This window comes from Dendrobates tinctorius, unplaced genomic scaffold (assembly GCF_039654945.1).
Source record: "Dendrobates tinctorius isolate UK_male_01 unplaced genomic scaffold, ASM3965494v1 ptg000250l, whole genome shotgun sequence".
In the NCBI taxonomy this organism is placed as follows: domain Eukaryota; kingdom Metazoa; phylum Chordata; class Amphibia; order Anura; family Dendrobatidae; genus Dendrobates; species Dendrobates tinctorius.
The window spans coordinates 48,197,550-48,220,272 of NW_027361917.1; the positions used below are offsets into that span (position 1 = coordinate 48,197,550).

Sequence of the window (22,723 nt, forward strand, 5' to 3'; positions counted from 1 at the left end):
TCCTGTCGAATCTGGTCAATTTTTTCTTTGAAGTAAATGTCCAGATCATCAGCTCGGAGCTCCGTGGTTGGGGCCTGTACTCTTGGGTTGAGTAGAGAATGAAAAGTGTCAAAGAGACGTTTCGGGTTATTGGACAGTGAAGTGATGAGGGTGTTGAAATTGGTTTGTTTGGAGAGGTGACGGGCAGTGTTGTATGTTCTAAGCATAAACTTATAATAGATGAAATCTTCGTGTAGATTGGATTTTCTCCACAGACTTTCGGCGCACCTGGAGCACCGCTGCAGGAAACGTGTTTGCAGGGTGTGCCAGGGTTGTCGCCGTCTGTGTTGTTGTGTTCTATTTATAGCAGGTGCAAATTCATCAAGGGCACTTTGAAGTGTTTCATTGTAATGCTTCAGTACAGCTCATTATTTGTGCACTTCCTCTCGTTAGCCATGGTCAGGATTCGGTCAGTATCAATGGTTTCTGCCACTGTTGGCTTTTCAGAATTTCTCTGTGTTAAATATAGAATTGTGTCCTTGATAAATGTCATACAGTGTGGACGTGTACACATATTCACACTGGGATGTGAGGAAAAAAGAAAACTATTGGCTCCACTACAATTTCCCAAGGCACACCATGTTATTAGCATTATGGGGGTCCTGCATTTCACTTTGCCATTCACATTGACAGCAAATAAAACTAAATTTGCTGTAAAGCTTGGCTGTCTGCAGTCCGTTTATTGTCTGGATTTCTTTAATTATTGCATCTTTTATTCATGGTATCAACTACAATTTCAGCGATCTTTTTCTTTATTACTACAGTATTCTGTTATATAATATAATATAGGTGAACTTTTGGTAACGTTCAAATGGATTTTTTATGGAAGACATGTACTGTATATGACACAAGCAATAAGCAGAACAACACAGAAATACCTAGTCTGTTAGTAGCTGCACATCATACACTGTCTACTCTTGTGTATATGTCATGATATAGAGAAACTTAGTTAGTTTTTAGAATTTTATCCAGCATGGAAAGTTATGAACCTTTGCAAATCACTTTATTAGATTTATCTTCATTTCCGCAAAACAAATTTGTATCACGAACAAAAGTACGGTATATTTTAATCAATAGATCTTGGAATAATAATAATTTCCACAATTGGATGTGTTTAAAAAATGTTCCTGTGCTGAGATAATCTTATAAATGTGCCCCTGCTGTGCACTGTGTAATGTCTGTGTCTGACCGTACAGGAACATGGTCTGATCATACCACAGCTCCTGGGCAGGGGAGGAAGCAAAAGAGTATATATAATAGGTATAAACTTAGCACTCAACTTAAGTGTAATCAAAGGAGATTTATTGTAGTATGAAGGTAAAACGTTTCGGTCAATTAATGACCTTCTTCATTTACGTGTTTATAATAGATTTCTTGCAATATGATGTGAATCTATAAAGTAGCTTCGTGTGCTGAGTATAGGGACAGACTGTCCTCAGACTGGGCTGGTAAGCTTAGTATGGTGTGGAGCAGGGGCAAACGTGCCTCCAGACGCAGGTTCCACCGCAAGTGGATAATAGAGTATACATAGGAGAATAGCAAATATTAATAGCAGGTAAATGTACAGTATTACGTCCAGATATTACATAAATCAATGTTCAGGAACCTCGCTTTCATGTTAATGCAGAGTAATGATGAAAGTTGCAGGGAACATGTTCTTTTTGGTCATGTTCTTTTTCTTGCACACATGATATCATTGCCATCTAGTGGCGCTGTACCGCAAAATACAGAAGCCGTCTTGCATCTCAGCAGCAAATAACAAATTTGATTTACTAAGATTCTGTTTGTTTGATTCCTATCGCAGTAACCCCTTAATGACCAGTTCTGAAAAGGCTTTAAAGGGTACCTACTTGTAATACCTGCAAATGTTATTTACCTGCAAATATAGGGGTAATCTGCAGGCAAATGCCATTTAAATCATATACATAGAAGAAAAGCAAGACAAAGGCACAGCTGTATGACCTCGGGTTAATGAAGCTGCACACACTTCAGGGAATACGGGTGCCTCTTTCACGGGAAAAAAAAAATTGTGTATCCATAAAGAAGAAAGCGGATAGGTACAATCCGTCCCGTGCAAAAAAAATCCTTTATTGTGGCATCATGTTACCCACAGCAGGCAGATAAAGCAGTGGAGCAAATACAGACGATCGTTTCGCGCTTTCATTGCGCTTCCACAGGTTATGATATGACTTTTCAGAATAACCTGTTGGCTGTGTACCTAGGGGATACCACTATTTATGGCCATTATATGAGTTATATCCCACAGGCTCTACTCAATAAAAGCTGAAACAGCTTCTTTTTGCTTACTCTGGAGGTCTGTCTCCCGGGTCCATCCACCTCCCCCCTTCCTATATTTCTATAGGCAGCAGCTGTCATTTGATCCCTCAATGAAGACAAACATGTAGACAGATTTGAGCAGTTTTAAAGAATGAATGGTCAATGCAGAAGAGAAGTGAAAAAAGAAGCATTTTTTGTATGCTATATTATAAAGGTTCTTATCTTTGCTTGTACAATTGGCTAAAAAGTGTTAAGTCACTGGGAGATCTATATCCTGGTTAGATGCTGCGGGTGATCAGATATGCTGTACCTCTTATGATGATCTTTAGTAGAAAAAGATATCCTCCCCCTAAGTATGGCAAACAGAAGATTAAGTGATTGATGAGATGGGTGGTAACACGAAAAACGTTTCTGTGCTCCCCTCCCCTGCCTCCGGTGACTGGGGATGCCCAGTGCTCACTACGCCACTGCTGTCACTTTAAAGCCATGAGGTTGTAGACGGGTGATCAATGGATTTGGCGCATTTTGCATTTATTCATCACCCGTTCTGATGAGTCAGGGCCACTGAATTGTCAAATAACTTCCATAATGTACACTCTCGTGCTATGTTACTACACAGCTTCGATGCATTCCCCAAATTGTATGGGAGAATGACCTCTTCGGCCGCCAGAGCGTAGTAATCCCGTATCTCTTTTGTCTTTTCCATTTAGCCTCCTGTGGTTGTTAAGGATGAAACCTCCTGTGATTTACTATCAACAAACGAGCATTTGGTTGGCAGTGAGGTATGTGAAGCTGTTCTTGCTCTGGATTTAAGCTGACACTTTGGGGAAACTTATTTGAAATTTGTTAGTTTTAAAATCCTATAATAATAATTTAGTCGTATTCTGGTATTGTCATCTTATCTCTCAGCTCATGAGATGGATCATTAGCGAGGTCAGTGCTGTCTGGAAAATCTCTAATGAAACCGTGACAGATAATAAAGCCACATCCGCAGAACCACCAGTGGTAACATGGAAGCCATGGGAACACATCTACGCGCTCTGTAAAGCTGGAAAGGGACACGTGCCTCTGTACAACAGCTATGGGAAATACATTGTGAAACTCTATTGGATGGTAAGTCATTAACGGCACATTCTGAACGTTCTCTGGTCTACCTGGTACTGTATGCCATACATATATGCCTTTATTTCTCTACCATCTCATTGTTACACAGAGCTGTTGACTATCAGGCATGAGACACCTAGTCCTGTAGAGATAATCTCATGCTCATAAAACACTGATTTTTTTTAAACAACAGCACACAGCTCAGTAAGTGACACATCACAAGAATCAGACTCTCAGCCCCCACATCATTCTGCTGTCAGATTCCATAGTAAAAAACTGCAGACAGATTTCCTTAAATATTAGACATGCTGCATGAGGACAGGTAATCGTTGGCAGTATAGGTGATAAACCATTAACCACTTATCAGTTCATGATTTGTCCCATTTGCTGCAGCCATAGTAGATTGTGACTTTCGCCCACTTCTGTTGCATGTAATTGTTTTGTTTCTTTCTGATGTCGTTTTTTTTCGTTTGCGTGCCATATTTAATTTGTGAATCCCCCCCATTTTAATAATACATTTTGCAGATGTGTTCGAGAGACAAATTAAAGCTTTAGCGCAATGGTTTAGAATAAATAGTACGTTGCAGTTTCACTCGGCAATGATATTTATACATCCAGAAGTACAGGGGACCCGGTCGGAAGTGATGTGAGCAGCGTACCAAATTAGGACAGATTATCAGTGGCTGTCACATGAAGCGTGCGTGCGTGGGGCCTAAGCTGCAATCTTGGTGCCTTCTCTTCATTTAAGCCTTCAATAATTCTTCTCGGCCCACAGCAGGAAAACAATGGAAGTGTTTTGTGTAGGAGAGAAGGATCACTTGCTCTGAATCATAGTTTATTCCTGCTCAGGGTTTTCATTACTTTGCTCTTTCTGCTTTATTCTCAGGGGTGTTGGAGAAAAATTGTCGTGGATGATACTCTACCGTTCAGCGAAGATGACAAGTTGCTGCTCCCCGCCACGGCCTTTGAAGCTGAATTATGGCCAATGCTGCTGGCCAAGGCTATCATTAAGCTTGCGAGTGTAGAGTATGGCACATTTACATTTCTTTTGATTTATATTTTATTCGGTTTGTTGGTTTTTGTGTCATCACTTCCCCGCGAGTTCTTCTCCTTCAATCCCACCGTAGAGATTTTTTAGAGTGATTTCTATCTATCGCTACGTAACCAGTGATACTTCTGCACTGCTGTCATAGAGAACAACTTACCAAAGGCAAATTTAATTTAAGGTTTTATGAAAAGAGATCAAATCCTATGTTCCCCATGTAATATTACCCCTCATAAATCCCTTGTAAGACCACATCTTGAGTATGGAATTCAGTTTTGGGATCCATGTTCTAAAATGGAAATAAACGACATTCGTGTGAGTTTCATGTATCAATACCCGGCACTGCCACCGGCACTCGGACCAGAGTGTGCGGCTACATGTATTCCTATGCAGATGAGCGCTCCGGTCCGAGTGCCGGCGGCAGTGTTGGGTATTGAGACGAGAGACTCGTGCGAGTTTCTCCCAAGTGTGACCCCGGCCTTATAATGAGAAGTTAGAAAAATTTAGTATGTTTGGTAAAATAAAAATTGCACCCCAGAGGCGCTCTCATTCTCTTGTATAATTACATAGGGCTGGCACATGATTTATTCCTTGCTAGGGAATCTGAGACAGTCATTATATGTGGTTGAAAGGTCATTACAACGGCCACATAGGAAACGGTTCTTTGCAGTTAGAGTAGTCAGACTGTTGGATGCCCAACCAAATGGCAGGCTCTACATCAATATTTAAAAAAGATAGTAAAACTATAGGGGAACAAAATTACATAAGACCATCCGGAGATTCCCTTTTGGGTGCAAGGAAAGTAAAAGAAGGTGCTCACCTGAGCAGGTTGTGTGCAGGCACAGCTCCTATGAGACCTGATGATAGCTGCCGCTGCCTCGTGGCTGGGGATGATCTCCTCCAGGACCAAATTGTTTATAATAAACATTTCCGCACATTTTGCTATAAATTACCTTCTTATACTTAGTGCGTATACTACTCGGTTTCCACCATTGACCACATACAGTGCTAGAACCTGCAGGTATATGCAAGTATATGCAGGCCACCGCAGGCCTTAGGTGTACTGGTGCCTAATGCCCCATCCTGAAAGTCTATTCATATGAGGTATGTATAACGCAACCCACGTCACTGATTTTTGTGTAAACTGTGCATAGACAGAAAGCTTCCAATCAGTAATGGGGGCGGTGTTATGCAGAGCTCATAAACATGAAGTACAGCATGGCAGTAGGTTTACTAATCATTTAGTGATAATCTCCTGCTGATAAAACACTGATTTTATCAAACACTGCTTTCATCAAAACTACAGTAAGTGATTCAATCGATGGAATCTGCAAAAACCTGGTGACAGATTGAGATTGTACATTATTCTGGTAACAAATTCCATTTAAAGGGAACACGACAGCAGGATGTAACCCTATTAACTAATTACAATGCTGCAGTCCTCATTTAATGCTGATTTCTAACAACCCCAATGTTTAGGAAACATTCCAAGCATAATCATAAAATTGGCATTTTAATATTGTTGTGCCACATTAAAATTAGTTAGTGCTGAACAGTCCAATCACGCCAGCTAAATACCGGGCTCACAGAGGAGTGACTGTTGTCTCTCCAGTGCCGTTGCTGCATCACACAAATGAATGGCTACAGCCGCGACTTCGAGCGTGCACAGTGATTTTCTGCCTTTGCGCCCCTGCCCTGGCATTACACTGTACACAGTGATCTTCTGCCTATGCGCTGCTGCCCTGGCATCACACTGTACACAGTGATCTTCTGGCTATGCGCCCCTGCCCTGGCATCACACTGTACACAGTGATCTTCTGCCTATGGGCCACTGCCCTGCCATCACACTGTACACAGTGATCTTCTGCCTATGGGCCACTGCCCTGCCATCACACTGTACACAGTGATCTTCTGGCTATGCGCCCCTGCCCTGGCATCACACTGTACACAGTGATCTTCTGCCTATGGGCCACTGCCCTGCCATCACACTGTACACAGTGATCTTCTGGCTATGCGCCCCTGCCCTGCCATCACACTGTACACAGTGATCTTCTGCCTATGCGCCGCTGCCCTGGTATCACACTGTACACATTGATCTTCTGGCTATGCGCCGCTGCCCTGGCATCACACTGTACACAGTGATCTTCTGCCTATGCGCTGCTGCCCTGGCATCACACTGTACACAGTGATCTTCTGGCTATGCGCCCCTGCCCTGGCATCACACTGTACACAGTGATCTTCTGCCTATGCGCCGCTGCCCTGGCATCACACTGTACACATTGATCTTCTGGCTATGCGTCGCTGCCCTGGCATCACACTGTACACAGTGATCTTCTGCCTATGGGCCACTGCCCTGCCATCACACTGTACACAGTGATCTCCTGCCTATGCGCCACTGCCCTGCTATCACACTGTACACAGTGATCTCCTGCCTATGCGCCACTGCCCTGGCGTCACATTGTGCACAGCCGAAGTCTGACCGACTGAGCACTTCCCTTTCGATCTCATAGCAGACGCGAATGAACTTCTGCCTGCAGAAACAACAACCATGTCTCTGTGAGTGTGATATCGGTCGGCTGGAACTGACTATTCAGCACTATGTGCACACATTTCTGACTATTGTGACTATAACATGGAACATGAACTACTAAGTTAATTAGCTGTCAAAAACAGAGAATTCAAGATATAAAGGGTTAACAAGCATGCCTGTGCAAACATGATTGTATTCAGGGATACAAGTTACCACGTACAAAAAAAGCAATGAGTGAACGTTTTCAACACAGAAATAAATTGATATACAGTGGGTACGGAAAGTATTCAGACCCCTTTAAATTTTTCACTCTTTGTTTCATTGCAGCCATTTGGTAAATGTAAAAAAGTTCATTTTTTTTCCCATTAATGTACACTTTGCACCCCATCTTGACTGGAAAAAATAGAAATGTAGAAATTTTTGCAAATGTATTAAAAAAGAAAAGCTGAAATATCACATGGTCATAAGTATACAGACCCTTTGCTCAGTATTGAGTAGAAGCACCCTTTTGAGCTAGTACAGCCATGAGTCTTCTTGGGAATGATGCAACAAGTTTTTAACACCTGGATTTGGGGATCCTCTGCCATTCTTCCTTGCAGATCCTCTCCAGTTCCATCAGGTTTGATGGTGAACGTTGGTGGACTGCCATTTTCAGGTCTCTCCAGGGATGCTCAATTGGGTTTAGGACAGGGCTCTGGATTTGCCTGTCAAGAATGGTCACAGAGATGTTCTGAAGCCACTCCTTTGTTATTTTAGCTGTGTGCTTAGGGTCATTGTCTTGTTGGAAGGTGAACCTTCGGCCAAGTCTGAGGTCCAGAGCAATCTGGAAGAGGTTTTCATCCAGGATATCTCTGTACTTGGCCACATTCATGTTTCCTTCAATTGCAGCCAGTCGTCCTGTTTCTGCAGCTGAAAAACACCCCCATAGCATGATGCTGCCACCACCATGTTTCACTGTTGGGATTGTATTGGGCAGGTAATAAGCAGTGCCTGGTTTACTCCACACATACCGCTTAGAATTATCACCAAAAAGTTCTATCTTCGTCTCATCAGACCAGAGAATCTTATTTCTCTTAGTCTGGGAGTCCTTCAAGTGTTTTTTTTTTTTAGCAAACTCTATGCGGGCTTTTATATGTCTTGTATCCAAACAGAACAGAATGGGTAGCACTCACCAATCTTGAAGTTCCACACTTTATTGGTAACGATTAAAACATCTTCACCGGGAGAATAGGAAAAGGAGTGTGCAGGTGATGACGGCCATTTCGCGCTGTGGTGCTTCTACGGGTAAATAGGTCAGAGAATGTGACGGAGAGAGAAATACCCGATCACAGGTATGCTCCTCCGTCAGCAACCCTGAACCTTAGTGCAATGAAATACATATAAAAACTTTAAAAACAAAATACAAATCATATACATAGAAACAAATGAGCATGACTATAAATTTACAGAAAAATAGACATATCTACTCTATCATTAAAGCCAGTGCATTCCATTGCCCGAGTGTGCATGATCCACCTGGCTTCCCATCTTAAAAGGAGTTTGTGTAGATCTCCTCCTTGGGGGGTAGGGTAACGTCTTCTAGACCCGCAAATGACAAGACATTAGGATCTCCCCCATGACAATCTCTAATATGAATGATTAAACGGGCACCCCTTTACCAGAGGGAATGGATTTGAAATGTTCCCTAAATCTTACATATAGGGGGTGTATTGTTTTACCTATAAAAAATTTTTTACATGGACAGAAAATAGCATACACTACAAAGTCCGTCTTATAAGAAATGAACTCAGAAATGAATTACTGCCCCCATTTGAATGCAACGATCTGTGCTAAGAAATTGACAAAAAGGACAATGACCACACTTATAATTACCCTTAGGGCTTCCTGAACCTAACAAATCACTATGTTCCTTTTTGATACAATTCTGGACAAGAATGTCCCTTAATCGCGTGCTGCGTCTGCACGAAACCAAAGGACCCCTTGCAACAATATCCGACAGCTCTTTATCGTGCTCCAAAATGTGCCAGCTTTTTCTTATCTTAGATCGTATATAACTATCCATTGGGCCATATTGGAAGCAGAATGTAAACCTCTTATCTTTTTTCTTAACCGGTGTTTTTTATCAACGATTTCCCCCTTTACTCTATCCAATGCCGCATTTAACAATGCATCGGGATGCATGTAAGTATGAAGTTAACACCCCTACAAACAAAATTAATAAAATCCTGATCCTAATTTATGGAATTTAATATCTCTGATTGCCCCCTCCCCCAAATTCTGAGGGATTCTCGTGTAGAGGTCCTCTACGTCAATAGAAACTAAAGGGAACCCCGTTTGCCTTGTGTAATTTTGTATAATCCCCAACAAGGCATTAGTGTCCTTTATGTAGGTCAGGATATCTTTCAATAGGGGCGCAAGAGCCAATCCATGAACTGGGACAGCTGGACTCCAATGAAGGAGTAGAACCATCTCAAGGATAATCACAAGGAAATGGACAGCATGTGACTTAAATATGAGTGTCTGACAAAGGGTCTGAATAAATAAAATTGCAGAAATTTCTACATTTTTGTTTTTTTTCAGTCAAGATGGGGTGTAGAGTGTACATTAGTGAGAAAAAAATGAACTTTTTTGAATTTACCAAATGGCTGCAATGAAAGAAAGAGTGAAACATTTAAAGGGGTCTATAAACACTTTCCATACCCACTGTATTAAGATAAAGTCAGGGATAGAGTATCCCAATAAGCCAAGCCAAAATACATCTCAGAGAACTGTTATCATCTACATGATATGGCCACTTAGATGTTAGGTAAATGATCTGTTAGAGGCTGATGATGGCTGAATAATTGAGCCATCATCTGCTGTGAAAGATGTGGGCTTGGCTTGTGAGCCCCCATCATACCCTCGGACCCAACATATGAGATAACTATACATGATCTGTCAGGAAAGGGTTAAGGAGTCAATAAGGAGTTTTCGCCAATTGTCATTGAATATAATCATTGTAAGGGGATCACTTAGTCATTGTACAGTATGATCCTAGCCTGTATATTTAATATGTCATGTGGATATCCCGATAATTATAACAATATTAAATTGCTGATTTTACAATTAGGCTGGGAAAGTTTCCTAAATATTTGGCTTCTAGAAATCAGCTTTAAATATCGAGTGCAGCACTGTAATTAATTAATAGGGGTAGATATAAGCAAATAATAATAATAATAATCATCCAACAGTTAGATTCTACTTTAGTATTTAGTAGTAGATTTCCCTTTTCAATGCTCTGAGACTGGCCAGACGTTGGCGTTGCACCGAGAAAATTAATGCATTCCCGCAACATTTAAGTGATGTCATCTTATCATGGGTCGAAAATATCTGTATAGTTCAGGAGAGGCAATGTTCAGGCAATGTTCAGGATAAGCAAAACCAAAGGAAAAAACAATGTGTGTATATACCCTAATGAAAATAAATAAGTAAAAAAGCAAGTGCATTAAATAACATATGGTACTTGGTAAACACTATTTTGATCAAAAAAGTATAAAGCTGTCCCACCACGGCAAGGTGTACCCATTTGAGACAGTAACTACACTAACTGTAAAACCTACCTAGTGTGAATAGTGGCAGAGTCTCTGGGTTCCAAACGGACACCCAGCTTAAGAGGGACTATAAGTGAAGTAAACAGCTCAGTAGAAAGGAGGCCACACCCTATTTGTACTGAATACAAAAATACTAAAGAAACACAAAAAAACTGAACTGGAGTAGACTTGAATGACATGCATGATGTAATGTTCAAGATAAGCAGAATAAAGGGGAGAGGTGTAAAGAGCGTTTTGGGTTTTCTTTTACAAAATGTAAAATATCTCATTTCTTGTTTGGTGATGACATGATTATCAAGATCAAACTGTAGTAGTCAATATTGAATCAACACTTCTTTTTTTGGCCCTATTGAAAAATGCATTACATTGACTAGATCTTAAATATTATCACATCCACCGTGCGGAGAAAACATTACAGTTGCCTTGGAGATTATAGTTCTCTTGACAACTGCATTGTCAGCTATTCACCCACGGTCAGTGTACAGGTGTTAAGCTAAAAGAGCAATATACAAGAGAGTAGTTTGCTATATAAGCAGCATTAATAGCCTCTCTTTTTCCCCCAGCCTCCCCCATAGAGATCTCATTGACTCTGCTGCTTAAATTTGACAATGTTTGTTAATTTGTGTTTTTCCCTTGGATTGCGGAGGTATTAGTGGGGATCACTGTTTATTTTCCTTCAATGCATTACAGAATTGTATCTAAGTAAGCATCCTTGTGGGAAGATAATGAGATGGAGATAGTATTGGTAGGAACAAATATTCCTGCTGGGGGGGGTAGATACTACAATAGAGGAGAGGACAATAAAGGACGGGTACACAGATGATGACACGAGATATGGAAAAGATTAGACTCAGGGATGGGCCGTGTTGATACTGGAGGCGTGAGATGATACAGGGTGGGATGATACCAGGTGGGATGATACAGGGTGGGCTGATACTGGAGGAGTGAGATGATACCGGGTGGGATGATACTGGAGGCGTGAGATGATACAGTGTGGAATGATACCAGGTGGGATGATACAGGGTGGGCTGATACTGGAGGAGTGAGATGATACCGGGTGGGATGATACTGGAGGAGTGAGATGATACTGGAGGAGTGAGATGATACCAGGTGAGATGATACTGGAGGAGTGAAATGATACTACCGGGTGGGATGATACAGGGTGGGCTGATACTGGAGGAGTGAGATGATACCGGGTGGGATGATACTGGAGGCGTGAGATGATACAGTGTGGAATGATACCAGGTGGGATGATACAGGGTGGGCTGATACTGGAGGAGTGAGATGATACTGGGTGGGATGATACTGGAGGAGTGAGATGATACTGGAGGAGTGAGATGATACCGGGTGGGATGATACTGGAGGAGTGAAATGATACTACCGGGTGGGATGATACTGGAGGAGTGAGATGATACCGGGTGGGATGATACTGGAGGAGTGAGATGATACTACCGGGTGGGGTGATACTGGAGGAGTGAGATGATACCGGGTGGGATGATACTGGAGGAGTGAAATTATACTACCGGGTGGGATGATACTGGAGGAGTGAGATGATACCAGGTGGGATGATACTGGAGGAGTGAGATGATACCGGGTGGGGTGATACTGGAGGGTTTAATAAAGAGAGATATAGGAAAAAGAGCAGTGGAAAGACACTTTAAACAGCTGAGGAAAAATGTTACATGGGATTGTAAAGAGTTGATATTAGGGAAGAGATAATACTCAGTGTCAAATGATATTGTGTAGATGATACTGGAGGAACGGGAGTGATGATAACGGATGGATAATATTTGTGCACATTGACAGATGATTTTGGTCAGAGAGATGGTACCTTAGGGAAAATGGTACTAGGGCTAGGGCAGGTTTTGGCTGGAGAAATAATATCTAAGGAAAGTAGGTGAATTTATACCTGGGAGAGGAGGGAGAAGTGACACCTGTAATACTCAAAAGGTAGATATTGTGTCTGGGGAGGGGAGAACATGGCACCTTGGGGTCAACACTTGGAGTGAGAAGGGAGAGTTGATACCTAAGTGGGTTTAAACCTACAGAAGGAGAGGTATATGATTTCTTCAATAGATAGGGTGAGGTGATATCTTTTAATGGGTGGATACCTTTGAGGTCAGAGATGATACCTGGGTGGGAGTGTTGATCCTGAATGAACAAGAGAGAAAAAGCACATATGGGAGAATTATTACTAAATTGTACTGAGTAGGAGAAACAGTCCTTAGATGATCCGGAGCTGGAGAGATCTTCATTTTAAAGAAAATCAAGATTCTTGACAGATTGAACAAGTATAACTACAGAATTAATGTGTCCACGGTTTGCTTTGTATTCTGTAAATATGTAAAATGTATGGGTCCGAAAAGGAGCAGCATATAAAGACTATGGAAAATAGGAGAACTATTTGCTATGTCACTTAATTTTTCATTTTAACTTAATTGAGACCATTACAAAAAACTATATACAATATACTTCTGTTGTCGTAATCCAAAAGGTTAAGGACCAGGGGTGTCTGGCACCTAAATAATCTTGCACTGGGCACCATCTAAGTCCGTCCTTAGCTAGAATGTCAGTTTCCGCTGTAGTTTGTTGCTAACTGTAACTGGGGACCTAAAGTGAAAAACATTGTCAGCTACAGTATTTGTGGTCACCTTGTTACTGAGCATGTATACAATAAAATTAAATTCTTACTGATCTGTTCTCCTTCCAACATTTTCCTCATTGATTTCAGTCTCACCCGTGCTACTTCTGTAGTATCACCTTCGTGTCTACTTGGATTAATAATAATAATTTTATTTCTACAGACAATAGACATTAAAGCATAACAATAAACAAATAGATCAAAACAGATACCAAGAGGAAAGAGGGCCCTGCTCGCAAGCTTACAATCTATAAGGAAAAGGGGAGACAGGAAAGGTGGATGGTAACAATTGCTTTTATTGTTCAGACCAGCCATAGTTTAGGAATCTAAATATGTAACAGTACAGACACAGAGGGCTATTAAATGCATAAAACATGTGAGAACATGATGCGAGGAACCTGGTTATGGTAAAAAATATTTGAATGAGCCACACAGGGATATTTAGGTTAATGTGTTGAGGCGATAGGCCAGTCTGAACAAATGCATTTTTAGGACTCGTTTAAAACTGTGGGGATTAATCATATTAACCTGGGTAGTGCATTCCAAAGAATTGGCGCAGCACGTGAAAAATCTTGGAGAGGGAAGTGGGAGGTTCTGATTATTGAGGATGTTAACCTCAGGTCATTAGCAGAACGGAGGGCACGGGTAGGGTGGTAGGCTGAGACGAGGGAGGAGATGTATGGTGGTGCTGAGCCATGGAGGGCTTTGTGGGTGAGGGTATTAAGTTTATATTGAATTCTGGAATGGATGGGTAACCAGTGTAAGGAATGACACAAGGTAGAGGCATCGGTATAACGATTGGTGAGGAATATGAATAAAGGAGACGTCACCCATTATTCGCATGTCCAAACCTTTTTCTTTCTTTCTATTTAATTTAAGTGGCTGGATTAGGAATAGTACAATTAATGTAACTACAATGTAACAAGACTGACACATCTCTATGATATATACCGAGTACGAATGTAGTTGCATTCTAAATCATACTTTTTTTTTTTTTTCAAAGTACCAATGGATTTGCAAAGCTGGAGCTTGGAGAGTTTACTGTTCTGCATGCACTAACTGGATGGCTACCAGAGGTTATACCACTGCAGTAAGTGAATGTGCATGCTTTTTCTCTACCATAAGATTACATTAATAGCTCTGCCAACAGTACACACTAAAATGTTGGGAAATGATATGACAAATACAACCATACTCTATATTGGACAAGAAATATGCCAAATAAATATTCTTTGGGCATACAGGCTAGGACTGGCCCACAGGAGAACAGGAAAATCCCCTGGAGGGCCCCTCACACGAGCAGTAGTTTGCACAGTATACTTGTCTTACTATGTAAAGACCAAGGCAGCATCTCAGAATTCATATACAAACTGTTATTATATAGAAGAATACGTACATTTGAGAATAAGGATAATGTAATATTTGCTCCCCAGTCTGACATTGCTGTTATACATCTGCCGTGGCCGTCGTTCATAGGAGATGATGATTTATGTTACAGATAGCAGGCCACAGCCCTGCAATGTGTAGCACAAGTGATCGGCAGATCGCAGCTTCAAGTCTCCTAAGTGAAATACTGAAAAAATTAAAAAGTAAAAAAAAGTTTTAAAAAATATATTTAAAAAATAATATCTAAAACTTCAAGTCACCCCCTATTGTCCCATTCAAAATGAAACAATAAAAAAATGTAAATATGCACATATTCGGTATCGGTGAGTTCAGAAATGCCCGATCTATCTGTACCATTCTTACGGATCTCCATCAGCAGCGCGGTCGACCCATCTATTGTTTCTCTTCAGACATTTCTGGTGGTGCCTTTTATCTACTGAGAACAAGGGAATCAGGCTTCGGCCATCCATTTGCTTAGATATGCTTATCTGTGTAGACGGGATCCCCATAAAGAGCAGATGGTAGAATACAGTTCTGGGGTCACATGCATGGTTAGTGTCAATTGAGACAACCAGAGATAGTGGAAGCCCATGACTCGAGCCCATTGTATCGATGGGATAACTAGATACCTGACTTTCTAAGGTCTGACTTTACCGTCATATCTAGCTGTTGTAGACAGACATGTTAGCTGGTAAAAATATCAGAAAGCCTTAAGGTATGTTCACAAGTTGTTAGGATTGGCAGAACGCACCCAATAAGAAATTATAATAAGGTGCATTCGCAACCCGGAGTCCACCGTGCGGTGATGGAGAAACCGCAGCTAGCACAATGGTGGAGCAAGGCTGCGAGAAAACACTTAAAGCACACTGAGTTAAATGTCACTCAGTGTGCACAGAGCGCAAAGTAACAAGCTCTGTTACACCACAGAGCGGTATTATGAAGCAAAGCAAAAAAACTATAACCTGTTCGACTGCACAGGTGTATAGAAAAATACTAATTGGGGTCCCAATAACTTAACCCCCCAGGAAAGACTAAGGTGGTGGTTGACCCTGCTCTGATATATGGTGTGTTTTAGCACACACGCCTTAGGACGCCAGGTGCAGATGCTAAGTTCAAGCGGGAGTTCCCACCCTACATTGCCTGTCTAGACCAAGACTCGCAGAGCTATTAGCAGCACACAGGGTGGTAAAGTAGCCATCAAACACACATGATACTAGCGCACAGGCATGTGCTCCAGAGGACCTTTTATACATACAGCTCAAGTCCAGACAGACAGGACCTTGCCTGTGGACCAATCAGAAGCTCCCACATAACCAGAGCAGGTGATGTCCAAGCACTAATGAGAAGGTGCCACATCCCGGTCATGCTCAGTAGGATGAAATCTGGACTTAGGCTCCAGAGTGCAACTCTGCATGTGTAAACCAGTAGTCACCATAGGCTTAGCTGGAGAGCCAACAGCAAGTACATGTGCAGTATGATCCTGGGCAAGGTGCTGGGGTCAGAGTCTGTGCTGAGCAGTCATACCAGCATCAGACTAGGCTTGGGAATCTATCTCGTGCGGTGGAAAATTCCTGGCGCCTAACACAAGTAGTGTTTTTCCTGCACCAAAAACCAAGTGATGGCTGGAAAAACACTGCGTTAAATATATGCATTATTGCTACATTCGTTTTTGCAGCGGATTTACTTGCATTTTTCACCCATTCAATTTAATTGGAGAAGGAAAAGAAAAAAAAAAAAAAACTGTGATCCAGCTCAGGACAAAGGCGGCTACAGCTTAATAAAATTTTATTGGACAACTTGAAAATATATAAGTGCTTTAAAAAAAAATGTGCATAGCAAACACCGAGCACACCAGTAGGAACGATCTACGCGTTTCAACTAAACAGTCTTACTCATGATCTACCTCACAATACAATGGAGACATATACAGTCATATGTTAAATTTTGGGCACCCCTATTAATGTTAACCTTTTTTCTTTATAACAATTTTGGTTTTTGCAACAGCTATTTCAGTTTCATATATCTAATAACTGATGGACTCAGTTATATTTCTGGATTCAAATGAGGTTTATTGTACTAACAGAAAATGTGCAATCTGCATTTTAACAAAATTTGACCGGTGCAAAAGTATGGGCACCTCAACATAAAAGTGACATTAATATTTCGTAGATCCTCCTTTTGCAAAAATAACAGCCTCTAGTCGCTTCCTGTAGCTATTAATGAGTTCCTGGATCCTGGATGAAGGTATTTGTGACCATTCCTGTTTACAAAACAATTCCAGTTCAGTTAAGTTTGATGGTCGCCGAGCATGGACAGCCCGCTTCAAATCATCCCACAGATGTTCAATGATATTCAGGTCTGGGGACTGGGATAGCCATTCCAGAACATTGTAATTGTTCCTCTGCATGAATGCCTGAGTAGATTTGGAGCGGTGTTTTGGATCATTGTCTTGCTGAAATATCCATCCCCTGCGTAACTTCAACTTTGTCACTGATTCTTGCACATTATTGTCAAGAATCTGCTGATACTGAGTTGAATCCATGCGACCCTCAACTTTAACAAGATTCCCGGTGCCGGCATTGGCCACACAGCCCCAAAGCATGATGGAACCTCCACCAAATTTTACTGTGGGTAGCAAGTGTTTTTCTTGGAATGCTGTGTTTTTTAGCCTCCATGCATAACGCCTTTTTGTATGACCAAACAACTCAATCTTTGTTTCATCAGTCCACAGGACCTTCTTCCAAAATGTAACTGGCTTGTCCAAATGTGCTTTTGCAGACCTCAGGCGACTGTTTGTGGCGTGCTTGCAGAAACGGCTTCTTTCGCATCATTCTCCCATACATCATTCTCCCATTTGTGCAAAGTGCGCTGTATTGTTGACCGATGCACAGTGACACCATCTGCAGCGAGATGATGCTGCAGGTCTTTGGAGGTGGTCTGTGGATTGTCCTTGACTGTTCTCACCATTCTTCTCTGCCTTTCTGATATTTTTCTTGGCCTGCCACTTCTGGGCTTAACAAGAACTGTACCTGTGATCTTCCATTTCCTTACTATGTTCCTCACAGTGGAAACTGACAGGTTAAATCTCTGAGACAACTTTTTGTATCCTTCCCCTGAAAAGCTATGTTGGATAATCTTTGTTTTCAGATCATTTGAGAGTTATTTTGAGGAGCCCATGATGCCACTCTTCACAGGAGAATCAAATAGGAGAACTACTTGCAAGTGGCCACCTTAAATACCTTTTCTCATGATTTGATACACCTGGCTATGAAGTTCAAAGCTCGATGTGGTTACAAAACCAATTTAGTGCTTCAGGAAGTCAGTAAAAAGTAGTTAGGAGTGTTCAAATCAAGAAAATGATAAGGGTGCCCATACTTTTGCACTGGTCAAATTTTGTTTAAATGCAGATTGCACATTTTCTGTTAGTACAATAAACCTCATTTGAATCCAGAAATATAACTGAGTCCATCAGTTATTAGATATATGAAACTGAAATAGCTGTTGCAAAAACCAAAACTGTTATAAAGAAAAAAGGTTAACATTAATAGGGGTGCCCAAACTTTAACATATGACTGTATATAGAGTGCACATAGCATTCATAGGACAAACAAAAATGCAGAAGAGGCATATTACACTCATTGGACAGACAATTAAAAATGCAAAAAAGCATATATGTATTCAGAAAAAGACCTTACAAAACACTATTGGAAAACTATTATAAAAATAGTGGAACAACATAATAAATTCTCTTATATAATATTGCCTAAATAATATTCAGTATTGTTTTATTAAATCCTGTCTGTCATTAAGACCATGAGGAATACGGGTGTCAAGCATAAGCATCCAGTTCTTCAATGGGTTCAACGAACAGTACACACTTTGCGGATCAGAGGTCAGTGTCTAACATTCCCAGTACTAGTGGAGCGATTCCAAAAAACACAGGAGGAAAAAGATATCCTGTCCGGCCGGCACAAGAACCGCAGGTCGTTCATACTGATGTGCTCGGTCTTTGCTATGCACATTTTTTTTAAAGCACTTATATATTTTCAAGTTGTCCAATAAAATTTTGTAAGTTGTAGCCGCCTTTGTCCTGAGCTGGATCACAGTTTTTTTTTTCCCTTCTTCTATTTGATGTGGATGCTCACCACAATCCGTGCTGGGCGTTGACAGGCTGGGGGATTTAACTACAGACCGGTAAGATGACTACACTTTTTTTTCTCTTCTATTCATTTTAATTGGTGAAAGTGCAGCAAAAATGTTGAAATGCTGTGTCTTGGCAAAAAAGCAGTAGGGCTTAAAATACATTGGGAAAAAATATACTGCATTTGTATAAGATTTCAGAAATCATTAATTATGCTGTTACCATAAAACACTGCTTATTTTACACACCAAATACACTGAGTGAAATACTCAGCGTTGCAAAAACGTCACGTGTGGAGCATACGTCTGTTTTTCAAACACATTGTACATTATGTACCTGTGTAGCAATAAAAAAAAAATTATCTGTTAACGATAATGTAATTTTAAGAAACGCATGACAGAACTTTTTAACTGATTGAAAAGCAGAATTTCTAAGATTTTAAATAACAGGACCCCCTGGAACATTCCAAAAACTAATATGTCAGTCGTTCATATAATTTGTGGAAATAAATCATAAATTAATTCCCATATGAAATATGCACTTAAGTGATGCAAAGCTTACATGTTAATGCAAACAAAGCCTTAGATTTCCTCCTAATGGGAATGCATCATCTATTTTTTTTTTTACTAATTAAAAGCAGAGTGTTATGATAGTGTAGCAACTCACTTGGGAAAATAGGTGACACACTAAAAACTGCAACTGACCCTACCAGGGCGTGTACAGACTAGAGAACCTGACCCCACAGTCCCTAATGGTTCCTGCGTAAGATTAGATAGCGCTAACTACAGACTAGATTATGGCAACTCAGATCTATACTGCCTGAAAGGCCATCGAGCTCTCCAGTGAGCATGAACCGGAGGGCAGCGCAGACTGAATTATACCTAGAGCAGGGAACAGGAAATACCGGCTGGGGGAAAGTATATAAAGCCGCACCCGAAAGATGATAGGGCAGACAAATGAGTAAACGAAAATACATCTTACCCTAAAAAGACTGAAGCAAAGGTTACAAAAACTAACCACCTAGAGAAACAGTGTATCTGCTGTGGCTTGGCGGACAGAGAAGCCAACCACAAAACACAGGTTCAAGGATTTGAACTCAGACACATGACACAAAGCCTGCAAAAAAAAAAAAAAAAAAAAAAAAAAGATTCTGAACTGTTTTTATTTTCCCAATCATAGCTTTATTTTAGTTCATGTATATATTTTATTATAGGGGCTAGTGTTAGCAACGTATTTAAAGCAGCCACATGGATCATATAGTGGAGATGTTCATTGACTTCCATACCTGAGTTTTGTAAATATGTTTTATTTTAATTCTATTTTTTACAGGTTCATGGTACCCAGGGTCCGGAGGAGTCTCCTCTCCTCCGGATCCTGGGTACCGGCTAGCTCCGGTCATCTCCCGGCTGCGTCACCGCTGACCTCCATGCGGCCGCAGATCTCCGGTAGCGGTGGCGTGCATCCTTAAAATTCTGCGCCAATTCTCAGCCGGACTGCGCCTGTCACTGATTGGTCGCAGCCGGCCGGGCGCAACCAATCAGCGACGCAGGATTTCCGTGACAGAAAGACAGAATTAGACGATTATATAGTAGATAAGAGTGGTTTATAAAAATACCAGAGAAGCTCAACGTAACAGGGTTCTTCTGATGTCGTATTCCTTCTTACTGTAATTATTCCCATATTTCAGAAATGACTGTCTCGAAGAAGTGTGGGAACTCTTAAAAAGAATTGTTCCTGAATTCAAGTTACCTAGCGATGAAGTACAAGAACCCAAACCCAATGGAGTAGAAGACAAATCTAGAGACAACAAGCTAGCAGACGTTAAACCAGAAATGCCTGTGCCCGTCATAATGAAGCCCTCAGAAAAGAGTGGCAAAGGTAATTTTACTTTCAGTGTTTATGCAAGAAATCAAATGTCGCTAAAATGTTGCAACCTGTTTCTCTGCAATTTAATTGAAGAGGATGATAGAACACATTTCATGCACTAAGCTTTTCATGCTAATTAAGACTGTTGGTTAAAATCCTCTTTAGGCTAATGAAAGCAATGACATAGCAGGATTGATATCTTATTTTAAATGAGACACTCTGGGCAGGTGTCAAGAATATTGCTTTTATACAGTAAAGTAGGCACAATTAAAAGTGCCCTAAGCTGCAGCCATTTGTTTCTAAAATAGGAAGAAGGCTGTTTTGTCTTTGCCTTTGAATAATTAGTCTCTCAACTAGAGTTGAGCGACTTTGGTCGGATCGGGTTTCGTGAAACCCGAATGAAACAAAATTTGAGTCAGATGAAACTTTTTTTTGCCCTAGTCGGACCAGTTTCATCCGACTCAAATTTTGTTTCATTCGGGTTTCACGAAACCCGATCCGACCAAAGTCGCTCAACTCTACTGTCAACCTTTTTTCCTCCAGTAGATAATAAATAAAGGGGTTCTACAATTGTTTGCTATGGATGTATATGCCGTTAGCTTTACAATGATGTAATTTACTGCATCTAAAAATGCAAATACAAAATTCAGGGGAGAACCATCCATAGCGGCCACACACGCTTCAACACCAGGCCCCCTCCCCCAGCTAACCATTCATGACAACCTGGTACTTTTCTCTGCCATCCGTAATGTCCAGCAGAAAAAAGCACCGTCCGTGATTTGTTAAAAATTTTACCAAAGTTTGTGCTGAGCATGCGTGAAAAAGATTGACACGCGCAGTACAAACTGAAGAGTGACCACAGCGTACTGCAAACCTTGCAGAGAGCCGGATACCTGGACATGGCTCCCACGGCTTCTCAGCATTCAGGCACAGGCCTGGCAAGTATGGCTGATAGTTTCAGCCAGTTCTCTCTCCTCCATCTTCACTGCCTCTGACTGCTGCTCGAAACAGCCTCCGAGCAGTCAGTACATCCGACAACTCTCATTCCTTCTGAGCAGTTCTGACAACTGAACTGCCTAACTGATGTTTGCACGAGCTATCACACCAATCCCCCCTCACCCCCTATAGCTGTCTCCCCCCCCTGTACTGAGGGGGATTTATTGGGAAACTTCTGCAGTGGCCCATTCAGAAGCAGTAGCTGCAGTGTGAATACTGCCTGAATGGGCCAGTCCAGCTGTTATCCAGTATAGCCCCTCAGTACAAGGGGTGGTACGGTAAGTGGCTACAGAGTGGAGGGAAGGTTGATGTAATGGCCGTTGTTCACATGGGTCAGGAAGCTGTCAGAACTTCTCAGAAGGAAGGAGGAGAAGTGTCCAATTCACTGAGTGCTCGGAGGCTGCTCCTAGCAGCTATCAGAGTTAGTAAAAAAGCTGGAGATCTGGCCAGTAATGCTGATGGATGGACAGACAGAAGACCACCAGGAAGAAGCTGCTGAAGATGGAAGAATGCACCTGCCAGAGGGACATCATATGTAAATAATAAAATGTGTACAGATTGGACCACTCTTCTTTTGCAAACTGGTCCAGGTCTCTCATATTTTAAGGCTGTCTTCTCCCAACAGCATATTTAATATTTATCCATAGATATTCAATGGGATTTAGATCCAAACTCATTGCTTGTCACTTCAGAACTCTCCAGTGCTTTGTTTCCATTAATTTCTGAGTGCTTCGTGAAATGTCTGGGGTCATTGCCCCACTGGAAGACCTGTGACCTAGGATGCAAACTAGCTTTCTGACATTGGGCACTACATTGCAGTCCAAAATGCTTTGGCAATCTTCGGATTTCATGATGCCTTGCACACAGTAAAGGCACTCACTGCTAGAGGCATCAGAACAATCCCAAACAGTCTTTGAACCTGCACTAAATTTGAATGTAGGTACTGTATTCTTTTCTTTGTGGGCATCATTCCGTTTTCAGTAAACAGTAGAATGATGTACTTTACCAAAAAGCTGTAACTTGGTTTCATCTGTCTACAAGACGCTTACCCAGAAGGATTTTGGATTACTCGCATTCATTTTGGCAAACTGCAGTCTAGCTTTTTATT

At 41.3% G+C, this 22,723-nt stretch overlaps 1 protein-coding gene across 1 annotated transcript in view; it reads left to right on the plus strand.

Annotated features, from left to right (window-relative positions):
- Positions 1-22,723, plus strand: part of ADGB (androglobin) — a 463,044-nt gene that overhangs the window by 81,612 nt on the left and 358,709 nt on the right. The window contains exons 4-8 of the mRNA XM_073557676.1: positions 3,027-3,098; positions 3,226-3,429; positions 4,307-4,446; positions 14,230-14,316; positions 20,441-20,631. Coding sequence (XP_073413777.1) covers positions 3,027-3,098; positions 3,226-3,429; positions 4,307-4,446; positions 14,230-14,316; positions 20,441-20,631 — 694 coding nt within the window. The remainder of the gene's footprint in view (positions 1-3,026; positions 3,099-3,225; positions 3,430-4,306; positions 4,447-14,229; positions 14,317-20,440; positions 20,632-22,723) is intronic.